Below are 17,933 nucleotides of genomic sequence, written 5' to 3' on the forward strand. Positions count from 1 at the left end.
ATGTGGGGTAAAGCAGTGCTGTTTTATCATATTGGACACATTTGAGTGTGTTGAAAGTTATGTTATAATGCTGCGTTCGCTCTGCGGCTACTATGAGACACTTGTAAGCTAGATCAACATTAGGCCTGGTAGAACATTGTACTCGCAATAAATCAAGAAAACGAGATTTAAACAATAAAACTAACTGTGTTGAGCTATATAACAATGACTATGTTTACATCAGGGGTGTCCAAACTCGGTCCTGGAGGGCCGCTGTCCTGCATAGTTTAGCTCCAGCTTGCCTCAACACACCTGCTGGAAGTTTCTAGTATACCTAGTAAGTCCTTGATTAGCGGGTTCAGCTGTGTTTCACTGGGGTTGGAGTAAAACTCTGCAGGACAGCGGCTCTCCAGGAGTAGGATTGGACACCCCTGGTTTACATGCTCCCTTATAATGCGATTATAATAGGATTTTGAAAACATAGTGATTAAACTTTACCTCATGTAAACGCAATACTTCGATCAAACTAATCGAATGTCATTCATAATCGTACTAACCATAGTCGCATTAAACAAGGTGGTGTAACGCTGATTTAATCACAATAAACAGGCATGTAAACACCTTAATCGCATTATTACCATTCTGACCAAAGTGTGCGTGTGCACGGATACCGTGTGTTGTTCACACAATTTCATGAATGAACTTTGTGACATTATTCTGAAGTTTTCTCTTCTCCAAACCAAGAGAAAACTTCTCTTCTCCGCCAAGAACGCGATGGCAGCGGCAAACCCAGTGTCCTGACATTTCATCCTACCCGTCAGATTGTCCTACCAGGGCTTATTGCGCAGGCGCACATCAACATTTAATTTTTTTAAACATATATATATATTTACATAGTTTTAAGGGTAGGTTTAGGGTAGGGGTATGGATATTAATAAAGCCTCAAATCGCATGAATATGATGTTGGTAGCACAATCTGATAGGCAGCATTTTTTGCTGCCGAATTGTGCTACATACTGTTTTAATGGGAGGTAGCAAAATCTGACAAGGTAGGACAAATCGACAGAACAGCGGCATTGCAATGTTCATCACGGCTCCCAATAATATCCAGTACGTCCATAAAAATGTATTATGAATTTGATGCGAGTAGGTGAAAACAATGGCCGGTAACATCATGCATACTGTACGCCTATCTGACTGTGGTATAACCATACTTATTAGCGAATAATGAAAATTGCATGTAAACTGGAGTGAAGAGTTCTGCACATGTCATGTAAACATCTTACTGCATAAAATATTAAAGCGTCTTTGGTGTTTCCATGGTTTCTACAATATACAACCAGATATCGAGGATAACGTGGGTATGATGTCATTGATAGGCGACACACAGACAGGGTCCGTGTCCTGGTTAAATCTGCTTATTTCTCTGGATTTAAACATTCTTGGAAACATTTGGGATAATGCAAGTACACAAGTCAATAAAATATATAAAATTGTTCTAGTGGTTTTTGGATATTTTAATCCAAAAATGTTACATATCATAATCTTAGCTTAATCTTTTCATCCGAGCAACTTAGTCGACATGTTGCTGGAACGGTTATTTTCTAGTTAGAGATTGCAACACATTTTTAACAGCAGTTTGGTTCTGATATGTGAATGATAGAAATGCAGATAAAATATGAAATCTGGTGTTTTGCATTTTCTTCCTTTCCCGTCTTGCTTTTTGGCAATACCACGATTTGCACACTGTCACTTTGGTAACAAAGTTGTTTAAGAACATGCTTGTTAATGTGCCCATTGATTCTACACCCAGACATGTCCTCATCCAGACTAGACATGGAGGGGTGGGTGGGGAGAAAACTGTTGAGAGGAAGTAGCTCACAGTGTGTTCAGACGAGTGTTGGCATGCCTTTCGATCGTTGACTCACACTACTGCTCATGTGAAACTCCTGTGGCAGAGAGTGAACATCACACACACACGCATCCTGAGCCAACCAGTACCAGAGTCGAGCACCATCACCTCCAGTTTAGCTTGACCTCCCAAGATAGCTTTGTTTTAGCGCTGTTGACCGACTCTCTCAATGTACCGGGTCCCGTTCAACCTCACTGAGATTGCAACTTCTCCACTTAATAAAATTCACCGTCCATTGAACATTTTTGGCGTGATAGAGTCGCTCTATTGTCTCATATCAAGCTGAATTTCCGGGCAGGGTACAGGCCGTACCTAAGAAGTCTCTCAGTCTTTGTCGTTCAGAGCTTCTTTGAGAGATGCCATGCTTTCGGTCTTAATGGGGGGCAGAATAACAAGATTAGCAGCTTTAGGACGAGTTAGAGAGCGAGAGGATTTCCCCTCCAAATTGGCCAGTGATAGGTTCCGGATCTAAATAGCAGCTCAGTTACACATCACAACACATTTATAAGGAAGGGCATTGATCACGCCCCAAAATAATCACCACCCCCTGTCCTGGTGTGGTCCAGTAATGTGATTTATGCACTTCACTATAAGCCATTTAAAGAACATACTGTAGTAAGCACTCTTACTGTAATAGCATGGGAATGTAATGCCTTGGGTTAATAAGAGAACTGCTGCTCCATTTGCAAATGCACAAGGGGAATGTTAAATGGGTCAATATTTATTAAAGCAGTAAGCCACTCAAAGCCATACAATGATTTTATTGCAATTAATTGGGGCTGTTTGGCCTGAAACCCCTTTAAATAAAGAAAAATCATTGCATTACACAACGTTTATTGTGCTTATAAAACAGCAGCAATTGCGATATGATTTAAAAAAATACAGTGGATAAATGTATCAGTATTAATAATTACAATTCTTCCATAAAATAAGCTAGTTCCTTAGCCTAATTGACTTGATTGACCTGATTTTAGTGCCAGAATCAAAACTGAACTGGCTTTGAAATATAGAGGTTGCCAGTACTAAAACAATTATGAATTCATAATGTAAGATTGTTATTTTTTTATTATTATTTATACAGTATTATAGTATTATTTTTATTTTATTATATTTTATTTTTCAGTTTTCATTTTATTATTAGTTTAAGTTTGACTTTGTCATGTGCTTTTGTTATTTTTATTAGTTTTTGTTTTTTGCTTATGTATATTTAATTTCTTTTTATTTCAGTTTTAGGTTTAGTCATTTTACTTCAACTTGAACTTATTTATTGTTGTTAGCTGGCAAGAGAACATTTCTTATTTTATTTTCTTATTTTATTTATTTTATTTTCTTATTTTATTTTCTTATTGTTTTTCTTATTTTTATCTTCAATTAACGGGAAAAAAAAAGTTATCAAGTTTGGAAGAAAGTTAATTGTGAACCATTATCTAATAGTTTTTGTTTGTTTTTGCCTTTCTTCTTTGATTTGTTTGGCAGGGAGTGGTATGTAAACGGAAATTACCTGGTCGTCATTGTGTCATGCAGTGTCATCTTGCCGCTAGCTTTAATGAAGCAGCTCGGTAAGTTTTCTCAAACTTCTGATTCTTACAGTATGTCTGAATGCACACACACACACCTTGTTCTGCTCACATCTTCCTTTCTGCACAACCACACAACGTAAAATTCTTATATTCATGTTTTATTGAATTGTAAGAGTATTGAGTCCTAATAAAGGGCTGTGACCAGGTCAGACATGTATGCAGTCACTGGCTCTCATCACACTGTGTGTTTCAGGGTACCTGGGCTACACCAGCGGTTTCTCTCTCAGTTGCATGGTCTTCTTCCTTATTGCGGTATGTTTGCTCACCTCGTCAAAGAAAAATTTCACCTAAAATGAAAATTGTTTTATTTGCTTACCCTCTTCTCACCCCTCTATGACTTTCATGGTTTTCATTGTTTTCCACACATAAACCATTGACAAGTGGTTTGGACTAAAAAAAAAATGTTTTCATTATTAAAACAATGCTCTGGACATTTTGCATCATACAACTGTTAGATCTGGACTTTTAATTAGTGTTATTTTAATATTATTTATATAATATTATAGTATTGATACATTTTTGAATTAGTGTTATTTTAATATTATTTATATAATATAGTATTTATAAATGTTTTAATTAGTGATATTTTTATATTATTTATATAATACCATAGTATTTATACATTTTTGAATGTGTTATTTTTTTATTTAAATTTTAGTAGTTTTGTTATGTGCTTTTGTCATTGTATTTGTGTTTTATATAGTTCTATTTAGCTTTAATTTATCTTTACTTCAATTTTATTGATTAGTACTTCAACTTAACTTAACCTTATTTTATTTTAGCATTTCTAATTTTGGACGTAGTGTCTGTGACGTCACCCATAGGATTCTGAAGAGCAGTTTTGAAGCGTAAAGTAGGGTCGAGCTGGCCGTTGCCATCTTGGCAGCACGTCATCGCGCGTCACTCCCGGATAATAGAAAATGGGCAAAGAGCTGACGTGGGTGGAGCTGAGGTGACGCGATGACTAACAGACAGCAGATAAATGGCTATCCACCTGTCACTCAAAGTGGCCACGCCCTTAATTATGCAGAACTTTAAGGCTTTATAAAATGTAAATGAGTTATACAAAAATTCACCCCCCTCACAGTCGTCATGAAGGGCAAAATTAGCTGTATAGACCAAAACCACAATGTGTACCAGGCTGTAAACATGTTTTTTTCTGCTGTAAAGTTGGGCATTTTAACATGGGGCTCAATGAGATTCTGCTCCCTTCTGCAGCCTAATGGCCAGTCGATGAATTGCAGTTTAAGTCACTTCCGTATTGGCTTCAAGAGAAACTGGGTGAGGTTGCCGCTTGGCAACTTCTCTATCCGTCATTGTGTTAAACCTGCCAATAGGGCGCAAGGTGGATAAGCCAGTCTGTGATTGGTTCCCGCAAAAGTGTAACAGAAGCCGTAGAAATGAATGTACAGGTTTCCAGATTGAGTTGCAGGGCGAAATCAAATAGCTGGCAAATCAGGCTGGGTTTATCCAGTCTAACACAATCTAACAAAACTGACTTTTCACTAACTGCACAAAAAACACTTGTTATGCTACTTGATATTGCAAACTGCTATTTCTTACTATTTTATTCTGAATTATAAACACACTGGTTTGTTATGCAAACAGTTTTACCGTTTACCGCACTTTGATATATTCTTCTCGTTATTTCCCTATAGCCACTAATGAATCATAAGTCTCGTACATTTACAGAAAACAGTTTACTTCCGTTTTGAAAAATAAGGTGGATAAGTCAGCTTTGTTTGCTTGCTTCAGACAGACTGCCAGTCTGGATGTTAAATCGATATGCCAGTAGGTGGCAAAAAGTGGCTTTCATTAAACCATTCATTCCATCCATTTGAATCGATTCGTTCAATACACTGATTCACTTGAAACTCCACTACTCTGTGTTGCTCAGAGATGCACTGTTTAATTCTACTGTGGCTTTGTTTAGAACTGTTTTAAAAAATAGACAAATTAACTGGCAATATTGTGTCAAATATAAGTTACTCAGTATTTACTATTAACAACATGAGCAAGGAAATAATGGATGTAATTTTCATTTTTGGGTGAACTATCCCTTTAAATCCGTTTGATTCAGCCATGTGCTGCTTAGTATTCCCATCTTGAAGCAGTACTCTGCTATTTTGAAATTTCTCCCTGAATAATGTGCTGAGAGCGTGAAAATTTATATTTAATCTTGATAGGGTTCCAATTAGCCAGTTTATAAATCTTATAGTACGCTGGGGGATTTTAGGATGTGCTCATCTTTTCCACCAGCAGAATGAGCGTGTGATGTTGAATGAGTGTGTTTAGTATTTTTAGAGTGGGGTTGTGTTCGGTGCACCTCACTGACCTAGTTTTGGAGGGGAGCTTTAATCTGTGCACACGGCTCTCACTCTCTCTGTCCTCCTGCTAGTGTGAGCGTGTGGCATTGGCTGTGCCACATCTTCACATTGGATTTATGAAACTAGACTTTACACCATGGTCCTGTCTGAATATGATAACATTTCTTTTCTCTTTTTCTCTCGATTCACCATCCCTGCTGTGATTGAAACAAGCACCAAATGAAAAGACATAATGGCGACAGAGCCACCCTAGTATTCTCTCTCTTATCCAACTGGTCATGTGACACAGAGGAATGACATTACAGTATAAAGCAGTGAAATGTACCTTTCAGGATTAAATGGGTCAAATCATGAGAAACCATGCTAAAATATAATAGAACAATATAATACATGAACACTCAAAAACACAATCTTTTGAAACTAAGGGCCCTTTTTTTAATGATCTGAGTGCATGGTCTGAAGCACATGGCGCAGATGCACTTCTTAGGGCATGTCCGAATCCACAAACCGGTTGGGCGCATGGTCCAAAAGGGTTGTACCTAATCTCTTAAAGAGTAATGGGTGTGTTTTAGGCATAACGTGCAATAAACCAATCAGAGTCTCATCCCCCATTCCCTTTAAAAGCCAGTTGCGCTTGCACCATGGCGGATTCGCTATTTACATGGCAGAATTTGCGAGCGGAAAGACTGAACGCTTCTCCAGAGAGGAATCTTTTATTTTTAATATTTAAAAATGTTTGTGTGCTGCTGCGTGTCCCTGTGTGTGTAATAAGCAGAGTGTAAGCGCATTGTGCACCTGCCTATAGGCGCATATTACTAATGAGCCCTTTAAATAACACAAAAAATACTGCGCTATTGACTGTAGACCAGGTTTTTGTTGGTCAATGGCGCAGTCGTTTTCAGTTGCCTCAAGATAGCAACGCGCCAACAATGCGCCTGAACACACCTCATTTTCTCACAGATGTGCACGAGTGCATTTGCTATTTAAACAACGTGGTGCTGGACGTGAAAATGATATCTGCATCGGGCTAAAACTAGCAAAAAAACACTTGCGTCGTGTCTGGCGTTACCGGGTGTATGATAGGCCCCTAAGCAATAAACACGATTCATCCTTGGATTTCTGACATTTGAAAAAACAAATAAACCAGCAAATGGCTACCCACATTTACATATCAACTATGCATATTTTAAGTCTTAACCCTGTAAAGCTTGACATTGAAATAAGTCAAACTATATTTTTTAATAGAACCGTGTATTGAAACCTTTAGACAAAATGAAAAAAGGCATTTATTGCTTATATAGTTATGAGACTGGACAATATGGAGCTCATACTTGGGGAGGAAAAAATGAGCAGTTGTTGATATTTATATGGCTAAAAAGTAAGATGAAATTCAAATAACTTGTAATGTAAGTCAATGAGATCTTTATTACAGAATAGATGCGTACATAAAATGCATTTAAATATCAGTTGTCACTTTGTCTCTCAATTGTCTTTGATACTCCATTTGATTTTTCTAAAAACATTTACATTCACTTCAAAATCAGCAAAAAGACTTGTGTACCATGACCTGAAAGGGGCGTTTTTAAAATTATACTAAAAGCCCTTTTACTTGCTAAAAAGGTATCAGACGATATAAGGCATGTTGTAGTTTGTGTACAACAGGTTTTTCAGCAAAGTTTTGATCATGCTGGTAACTTGTGTATCAAATATGATACAGTAGGCTTTATAGGGTTAAATGCATAGCTAAAATGTCCTGGCTAATTATAAAGGACAGAAAGTGGGTTTGAAATGGTCATGAAAAACTGTATGACTAGCTATAAGTGCACTCTAAGGGAAAAAACTATTATGCATTGAGAAATCAACTTTCCTTTGAGCCTTTGCTATATAAATGTTCATCGTGATATAAGAATATCCTGTAAGTTTCAGAGCTGAAAACTTCCTTGTTAGTCAAAGAAAAGCTTTTATAGACACCAGGCCCAGAAAACGAGAGATCTCAGAATATGTCGACCACTGACGTCATAGAATGCAGAAGCACCGCCTCAAGCCCGCCCACCGACTCGTGGAGCTAAACGGGTCTTTAGCTAAAGCTAAATCTTATCCAATCCTAGCCGTGGGCGTTTACTTCCAAGTCTTCAGTGCGGCACGCCCATCAAAACCGAACGTTTTTCAGAGAGCCTCAAAACCAAGGCAGAAAATACCCTATTACTTATTCATTATGATGTTTTTGAATGTAAAAACCACACAAACGTCATTAGTTGACCTCAGACAACAGTATAAAAAAATTTAAAAAGCCAGTTCATGACCCCTTTAAAAGATGATATGAACCCTTAAAAACTCATTGTGAGATTAGCGCAACCTACGCAAGATTTGTTAAATTACTGAATCGCTTGTCTCCCTTCAGGTGATCTATAAGAAGTTCCAGGTGAAATGTCCTTTTGAGGACTTTGCCCATAACAGGACTTTGGTGGGCTTTAACACAAGTGTGGCGGCTGACCCCGGAGGAGTGGAGATGACCCCTGAGGGTGTCCCTGGCTGCACCCCCCACCTCTTTAACATGAACTCGCAGGTATGTCATAGAGTAACTTAGAATCTGAATATACAGAAATCATGCTGTGACATTCTTATGAGTCTTGTGATGTAAGGCTTTAAGCGAAATCAAATGACACACACTGTAGTTCCCAATAATCCATTGCATGACTCGCATATATGTGGGCTTAATCCATACAGCCGTTCGGATATCAGTTCTCAAACTCTCAAAGATTTTCAGCTTATGTTATAGTAATATATTCACATTTCTAAAGCACAGGAACCTTTGATGGGTTGTGGTTTTAAAGATTATTGCTGAGTGGCTTGCTAAATTGGGAAGAGATGGGAAAGAACTGACATTTTACTACCTCTCTTTTACTACCGCTCTTTTTCTCTTCAACATCACCTAAAAAATCATAAGCATTGACCAAAATTAAAATTCTGTCAATGTATCTCAGTACAGGCTTTGTAAGACGGTATCCAAACATATCCATATTTAGTCCTGTCTATGCCCTATATTCCTTTAATTTTCATATCTTTTGTATTAATGCATCCTCTGCACATACATAAGTGTCTGTCAGCCCACTGCAGTTTTCCCACATATGTCCTTTACTGTCAGAGTGATACGTGTGAAAGTCTGTAGTCAGGAGTGTTAAGTTCAGTCCGTCTCCATGTGCACAGGACCAGCATTTTTAATGAGTCCAGGCCTGAGCTCTGTCCAAGTCTGACTTAATCACAGCTACAATTAGCTCTCTGAAATGTGCTATAGTGTTTAATGGGCTTTAAAGTGTGGACTTTGGGTTTTATGGTTGCTGCTGTTGTATCCATGGTGACGTGACGTGGTCTGGTCTGTGTGTTTTTTTTTTTTTAGACGGCCTACACGGTTCCCATCCTGGCATTTGCGTTTGTGTGCCACCCCGAGGTGCTGCCAATTTACACGGAGCTGCGCAAGTAGGTGGCAAGTTCTTTCACAGGTCTGGAATCAGAGATGAGTCACGGTGTGCATATGGAGGCTATTGCGCTGTGCACGGCTACCCATCTGCTTCGCTGTTCAGAGAGCTGTGGTTTACTGGAATTAGCCTATTTAAACTGACATTACAGGAATATAATGGGTTCTATACAAGTTAAGCCCAAGCAACAGCACTTGTGCTTGTACTTTTTTCTTTTAAAAAAGGAAGAAATCTGGATTACAGTGAGGCACTTAGTGAATACGGAAACTGAATCTGTAAACATTAAAATACTGACAGTTTCAAAAGTACAGCCACAAGACTTTGAAGTTGAAATTAGTTTCTTGTGGTGATCAACATTACGCCACAGTATTCCTTCAAGTATATACAAGACTTGTTCAACTTTCTATTATAAATAGACATCAAAGTGGTCGAAATAGACCATTTGTGTGAATATTTCTGCCTTTTGACCACTTCAGAGATTTTTGAGGAGTATAAACCTTATGAACTGGTATTTTGAGTTTGAATGGGCTTAGTCTATCAGTGTTTTTTTGGCACATCCTTATATTTTTCTGATTTCAGCCCCACAAAGACAAAGATGCAACATGTCTCCAACATCTCCATTGCTGTCATGTACATCATGTACCTCCTGGCTGCACTGTTCGGATATCTGACCTTCATCGGTGAGGCCTATTACCATTATTCCCTTTACTCAAGATCATGGACGTCACCAGGCCCTTTTTAGGGGGGCTGAAATTCTGTCCAGCCCCCCTAAAAAATGTGTGATTAACCTTTCAAACATATGAAACTGGCGGGAGGCTTCGGCTTCGTCCCGTTTTTTAATCTGCGTTAATCAGCGTGTTCTTCAGTCCACTGTCAACTTTATTTATATAGCGCTTTTAACAATGCAGATTGTTTCAAAGCAGCTTTACAGTGTTAAACAGGAAAATAATGCAGCATAATTTTATTCAGCCGTCTAGCCATTCTGCAGAAAACGGTTATGTCATCAGTTCATTTAAATTATCATACAGTGACAGCGTGGGCTTTAGATCAGTAATTAGATCAGTAATTTAGTTTATATGGTTAATTAAGTTTAATAATTAGATTTATTTCGATATTTAGTTGAAACATTTAGAAAAATTGTGGCGGTGAATAGAGCGGACGCCAGAAGCAGGTGTGTGTGTGTGTTGATCTGAGCCTCATTGGTCTGTCACCGCTCGTCAATGTCAAAATATTTGAGAAAACCAATTCAATCAAAGTAGGCGGGCTTTATGTTCACACAGATTCTGCTGAGGCTGAGCACGAATTTTAGCAGCAGGACTGACGTCAAGTGCGAGATATGTAGCTAAACTAAACATTACATATTTGACAGCTGCTTCTTTAAGTCAGAAATGTTAAACAAATGACAAAAATATTCAGCCAAATTAATAAACTTTTGCCTAATTTTGCCATTTTGATTTGAAATAGGCCTATGTAATGTCATTTATAATATAATTAACAAACAAGAAATATTAACAAAGCCGTTTTCTTCCGATTAGGCCTAAGATTAATAGTAATGAATGTGTGCCTATTGTAAATTAATAATTCCATTTGTAGCTCTCAGTAAATAAAAAAGTTCAGCTTTTTTCAGCCTGTATTGGGCATAAGATTAGTAGCTAATGAATGTGTGCATATTGTGAATTAATTTTAATAAATGTAGTTACCTAGCTTTCCTGTTAGCCTTCGAAAATGATTGATTCATAAAACATATAAATATCAGTTAAACATATGTTTACTTTCTTCTGATAAAAATGGAAAAACTTTATCAGTCATATCTGCCCACTGACATGGTTTTCAAGCTATTCTTATTTAATTTTTTGGCGTTCAGAACATCTTAAAATGCACATATGTAGATCATAGAAATCAAAATTTTCTCGAGGGGCCATGCCCCCGAAACGAAATAACAAACAGCCAATATCCTAGTATGCATACTAATAAGCTACTAGTTAATGGTGAGAATTGGACCCTTAACTAAAGTCTTACCAAAATTTTTTTTCATACCCTCACTGGGGGCTGAGCCCCCCTAAAATGAAAATCCTAGAATCGCCCCTGCTCAAGATATTAGAACCCGAGTACTGAAGATAGACTGTGTACTGCAATGAGAGCAAGTAACAATACAAATATTAATCATATTGTAGTGGCGTTTGGGGGCATATTAAGGTGAAATTTCACATACAAAACAAAGCTTGACTAGATGTGACAAAATACATCGAATGATATGGAAATAAGGACAATGCAATTGAGCACCTTGTCTATTGAGAAACTTCAGTTTTGCTTTTTGCAAAGTTACAAATCTCCGCCAACACAAGTCACTGTCAAATCAAGAGGATTGATATTAGTCGGTGCTGGGAATTTGTGTTTAAGTTCACCAAACCTAAACAAGACGCAAAATTCAGATTAGGAAATGTCTTTGCCACTGAAAGTCCATCAGGCGAAATTCGCATTTCATAGAGCAAAGATGGCAGATGTGCATGGGAGGTGTGATTATATGCCTTGATTTAGCTGCAAGGCCATTGCTAATGTAACCGGTCCTACTCAACATGCTCTGAGCAGGATTCGAACCGGGGTCTCCGGTGTGGGAGGACCGCTGCCTCTAGCATGCCTCTTGAGGCCAGAGTGAGGTTTACACGCACAGCTCTTACTGGTCTACGTTACACTCACCCCCCTGAAAATCACTCCCATCCAGGTCACAGAACTAAATGTAACCAGTCCTACTCGACCCGCTCCGAGCAGGTTTTTAACCGGGGTTTCTATGTGGGAGGCGGGCGTGCTAACAAGGATGCTAAAGCCTCTAGCGTCACCCGATAGTGCACCTTTTGAAGCCAGGGGAGTGAGGTTTACACGCACAGCTCTTACTGGACTACATTACACTAAGGCTTAAGCTATAGCATCAGTGAGAAAGTGTTTATACAGGGTTAAAGGGATAGTTCACCCAAAAATGAAATTACCTCATGATTTACTCACCCTCAAGCCATCCTAGGTGTATATGACATTCTTCTTTCAGAGTTATATTTAAAATGTCCTGGCTAATCCAAGCTTTATAATGGCAATGAATGGGAGTCCCAAATTTGAAGCCCAAAAAGTGCATCCATTCATTATAAAAATAATCCATACAGCTCCAGGTGGTTAATAAAGGCCTTCTGAAGTGATCGATGGGTTTTTGTAAGAAAAATATCCATATTTAAAGTAAAATATTTTGCTTCCATCAGACCACCTTCCATATTCAACTTCCAACAAAAGCGTAACTGGCGTGACGATGACATCGGACATAACGCAAGCGTTTTGAAATGCTAGAGACATTACACTTTCTTTGTAAGTTGAATACGTAGAGGCACAAACACATCGCTCCGCTTCAGAAGGCCTTTATTAACCCCCCGGAGTCGCGTGGAGTACGTTTATGATGGATAGATGCACTTTTTTGGGCTTCAAATTTTGGGCTCCCATTCACTGCCATTATAAAGCTAAAGTCAGAAATTTTTTAATATAACTCTGATTGTATTCAAATTAAAGAAGAATCTCATATTCACCTAGGATGACTTGAGGGTGAGTAAATCATGGGGTCATTTTCATTTTTGGTAATAAATAAACTATCCTAACCCTAACTATAAATTCAACTGCAGTAGCCACCGTTCAACCTTAAGAGGGCAGCACTTTGGCGGTTTTACACCATATTTTATAGAATTAAAACACTTTATACTCAAATGTCAAAACATTTACTCAAATCCATGAACAGCATTAAGAAAGCCCCAGTATTACAGATCATTAACTAAAAAAAGTTGGTTTAGGGTTTAGTTACCCTTTAAGGCCAGGTAACGATGAATATATATAGTTCTAAAAATTGTTCTAAATATAAAAGTATAGCAGAGTCCACACCACAACTATAACAATAACGGCATCATTGTAATCACTTTCAGAATGTTTTTTTCCCAGCTGATGAATGATAAAAACATTGACAGCCGATCAGAATCCATCCTGTTTTAAAGCGTCTGATGACAACTGTATAGTTCACTTATAGTGAACAGAACGATATCATCCGTTGGTGTGGACGCTAATATAGTTGTTGTTATAGTTATTGTTCTTGTTGTGAACGGGCCTTTAGTGTGTTGAAAAAGAGTTAGATGTAGCAGATATGAAGGGAACAGAATGCCTTGGACCAGACAGGATATCTTAAAATGCTTAAAAATAGTCATTTGTACCAAAAAAACAAACAAAAAAAAAACGCTACAGATGGAATGTAAAAACATGTCCTGTGTGATCGTCCTCTAAGAATACCAGTAGAAATGCAGATATTGTGCCAGTAAAGAGGCATCAAAAGTTTCATGTTTCGTTATGTTCATGATAACAGAAGCCAGGCTGTCGACTGTTTTGTAGATAACATTGAGAGTCGGATTTTGGATGTGCTAGGATGGCTAATACAGAATGTATCAAACATCTAGGGGCAGAGGTGAAGAACGAGGCAAAATTGCAGGGATGGGAATTTGCCATAATTATTGAAGGTCATTTGGTCATCCAGGACAACTCCCTGGCTTTTTACGCATCAGCAGACAGCAGTGTGACTCAGATGAGATGGAGAGAGTGGAGGAGGTTTTGTTAAGGAGAAAGAGGTGGTGAGACCTGTCAAGATGGACGTGCTGAGTGGTCATTCAATCAAGTTGAGATGTCAGAGTCTGGGTGAGATCAGTGTGACTGCAGTGGTAAAGAGGAAAAGTGTATTTTATTATTTTAGGCACAAAATATTCATCCTCAAGTTCCAGAGCTTTTGATAGACTGAGACCTGTTCAGCTACAGTATCAACATGTGCTTGCTGATGTCACAGATATCATCATCCGTTTCAACAAATTAGTGTTGGATGCATGGTCGTGTTGGTAAAGTGTTAGCACTCCATCTAGTGGCTGTTGTGCATTAATGAAAACCATTACCACTGTGAGCTAGAAAAGAGTAATGCAATGGTTCTCAAACTGTGGTCAGTAGTAGGTCTGTGAGTTGATTTAGTGATTAAAGAAATTGGCATACAAAACCATTCAAAAGTTTAAGGTTGGTATATTTTTTTAATGTTTTGCTCACCAAGACCATCAAAAATACAGTAAAAACAGTAATATTGTGAAATATATTACAATTTAAAATAACTGTTTTAATATATTTTAAAATGTAATTTATTCCTGCTATGGCAAAGCTGAATTTTCAGCATCATTACTCCAGTTGTCAGTCACATGATCCTTCAGAAATCCTTTTAATATGCTGATTTGTTGCACAATTTCAAAGTCTTTTGATCAATTTAATGTGTCCTTGCTGAATATAGTATATATTAATTTCTTTTTTTTAAAAAGCTTTCTGACCCCAAACTTTCAAACATTACTGAAAATATATAACATATTTATAGATTGAATGAATTAACTAATTAATCAACAGATAAAAATGAATTAACTAATTGTATTAACATTGATTTGTGATTTAATTGTTTCTGTTTTTCAGTTCAGCAAGTGATTCAATTCGACCCAACTTCTTAGCTAGCAAATATTTAGTTCATTTCGGTTCAATACCAAAAGGTCTATTTAATCTCAATATTTTAAAGGGTTAGTTCACCCAAAAATGAAAATTCTGTCATTAATTACTCACCCTCATGTCGTTCAAAATCAGTTAGACCATCGTTCATCTTCGTAACACATATGAAGATATTTTTGATGAAATCCGAGAGCTCTCTGACCCCTCCATAGACAGCTTTTTAATTAACACTTTCAAGGCCCAGAAAGATAGTCCATGTGACTCCAGTGGTTCAACCTTAATTTTATGAAGCGACGAAATACTTTTTGTGCACAAAAAACAAACAAAATAAAGACTTTATTCAACAATTTCTTCTAGCCTGTGTCAGACTCTTATGCTGTTGACGCAGTGTAAACAGTGCAGCACTTCCAGAACGCCGGCTTACCATTGGCTGACTCTGTTTACGTGAACACCACGACGCATACGCAGGAGTCGTTCAGCCGTAGAAATAGGAAACACTGCACTGTTTACACTGCGTCAACAGTGTAAGAGTCTGAAACATGGACAATTTGTGTCTTTACTACCTTTCTGGGCCTTAAAAGTGTTAATTAAATAGCTGTCTATGGAGGGGTCAGAGAGCTCTCGGATTTCATCAAAAATATCTTCATTTGTGTTCCGAAGATGAACGAAGGTCTTACGGGTTTGGAATGACATGAGGGCGAGGAATTAATGACAGAATTGTCCTTTTTGGGTGAACTAACCCTTTAAGTCTTTTAGTTTTTAGGTCGTCCACAATGGTTGTTTTACTGTTGAAATGGTCTGCCACCTGAAAAAGTTTGAGAACTACTGACCTAAAGCAGTGAGGAATGCAACATAATTTTTTTTTGTTGTTGAATTAAATATAAATGATTTTATTTGTGTGTAGATAAGGTGGAAGCCGAGCTGTTGCACACCTACAGTCGAATTGACCCGTTTGACACACTCATCCTGTGCGTTCGTCTAGCTGTGCTGACTGCCGTCACACTCACTGTACCCATCGTGCTGTTTCCTGTGAGTATTACACACACACACACACACACGCGCTATATCGCATTTATATAAACTTCATCTTATCAAGTTACAACTTTGTTGAGGAGTCGGGATTGGATTACAGGCTTTATTTCAATTGTTATTTCATGTCGTTTCTCAGGTAAGGAGGGCAATTCAGCAGTTGTTCTTCCCAAATAAAACCTTCTGGTGGCCACGTCACATCGCCATAGCTGTCTCCCTCCTCACCCTCATCAACTTACTGGTCATCTTCGCCCCAAACATCTTGGGCATCTTCGGGATCATCGGTAGGTTCGGTGCTCTCGGCTCTTGAGTGATGTTGGATTCTCAATGGATTCTTTCTTTCTTTTGAAGTTCCATTAGTGTGAAAAGAGCGTGAGAGCAGTGTACAGTGCCATGGCAACTTCAAGGTCCTCACATTCGCTTTCATCAGCACATGCATTAAAGTCTCAGACTATAATATTGTACGCACAGTGCCAGTCCTGCATAAATCCATCACCACCAGCATTATTAATCGCCTTTGGAATGTGTATATAATTATCAACAAAGTTCCCATTAATACATGATATTTTCTCCTGATCTCACACTTACACTAAGTGTAATAACAACACTAATTGTTTCTCTAATTCATTTGAGTTTTATCTACCTCAGAGAAGAATGGACACTATTGTTCTGTAATGGCCCGACCACCCTATAACCTGAGAAATCTCTCAACGACTAAGGCTTATGTAACTTGAACTGCTCTAACTAAAGATTTTCTGACACAGTTCTGACTTATTCCTGAGGGCTGATGTTAGTGAAGGTTTAGGTTTACGTTTAAGTAAGTAAGTGTCTACATGTGTTTATTGCTCCGCAGGTGCCACGTCCGCGCCGTGCCTCATCTTTATATTTCCGGCTGTGTTTTACATCCGCATTGTTCCCGAGGAAGAGGAACCTATGCGCTCAACGCCGAAAATCATTGTGAGTACTTACGGACATACTATATTCAGTTTCCTCATTCATCCACAGTAGGATCTAGTTTCTTGCCTCTTGTAGGAATGTAGATGCTTTGAAAACGTTCACACATTTAGCCTGAGATTCTCTGAAAACTAATCATTCTAAGAGCTTTTTAAATCCCTCGGGTAAATCTTTGGTGTGACCCAAACTATTGTAAACGTGTAATCAAGTTACAGCAAATTGCAGATGTTGAACATTAATTCTAGTATTTGTGAATCTCATGAAAAATTCTAAGAAATGTCTAGGTTATAATTAACCCCTTTAATCTGAAGAAGTCGTATTTCACATGTATTTGTATTTTAAGGCCTTTAAAAAAAAAAAAAAATGTTTTGCATTGTGAGCTTTTCTCCCTCAATTATCATTGTTTTTTTTGTTTGTTTTTTTAATTCAAAATATGTTGAAATTTACATTTGTAAAGTACAACTGTAAGCATGCAAATGTCTGCAATACACATGAAAATGTCACAATGCAACAAAAAAAATTCTCAATGCTCTGAAAATTTGTTTAATTTATTGTTTGCAAATATTTTTATTTTATTTTTATTTTTTGGACCCAGACATTTCTTCACTCAATCATATATGATGACATGATGACTGCATTTAAAGGAACACGCCGACTTTTTGGGACTTTAGCTTATTCACCGTATCCCCCAGAGTTAGATAAGTCTGTCTGACGCACCCACCGCTAGCCTAGCTTAGCACAGGGGTGCAGCAGGCGCAAATTATATTACCATAGACTGTAAAAAAATATGGACGTAGTGTCCGTGACGTCACCCATAGGATTCTGATGAGCAGTTTTGAAGCGCAAAGTATGGACGAGCTGGCCGTTGCCATCTTGGAAGCCCGTCACTCCCGGATAACAGAAAATGGGCAAAGAGGTGGGATTTGGGTGGAGCTGAGGTGACGCGATGACTAACAGACAGCAGATAAATGGCTATCCACCTGTCACTCAAAGTGGCCACGCCCTTAATTATGCAGAACTTTAAATGAGATTGAGATGAGGTTCTGCTCCCTTCTGGAGCCTGTCTCTAGCGGCCAGTCGATGAATTGCAGTATATGTCACTTCCGTATTGGCTTCAAGAGAAACTGCGGGAGGTTGC

General features: G+C 38.1%; 1 protein-coding gene across 4 annotated transcripts in view; it reads left to right on the forward strand.

Moving 5' to 3' along the window:
* Positions 1–17,933, forward strand: part of slc38a3a (solute carrier family 38 member 3a) — a 66,603-nt gene that overhangs the window by 43,938 nt on the left and 4,732 nt on the right. For all 4 annotated transcript variants that reach the window (XM_079844325.1, XM_079844326.1, XM_079844327.1 and 1 more), the window contains 8 exons: positions 3,368–3,450; positions 3,665–3,723; positions 8,200–8,364; positions 9,196–9,275; positions 9,854–9,954; positions 15,717–15,841; positions 15,981–16,125; positions 16,695–16,798. In XM_079844325.1, the coding sequence (XP_079700451.1) occupies positions 3,368–3,450; positions 3,665–3,723; positions 8,200–8,364; positions 9,196–9,275; positions 9,854–9,954; positions 15,717–15,841; positions 15,981–16,125; positions 16,695–16,798 (862 nt within the window). The remainder of the gene's footprint in view (positions 1–3,367; positions 3,451–3,664; positions 3,724–8,199; positions 8,365–9,195; positions 9,276–9,853; positions 9,955–15,716; positions 15,842–15,980; positions 16,126–16,694; positions 16,799–17,933) is intronic.

This window comes from Gobio gobio (assembly GCF_949357685.1).
Source record: "Gobio gobio genome assembly, chromosome: 19".
NCBI classification, from domain to species: domain Eukaryota; kingdom Metazoa; phylum Chordata; class Actinopteri; order Cypriniformes; family Gobionidae; genus Gobio; species Gobio gobio.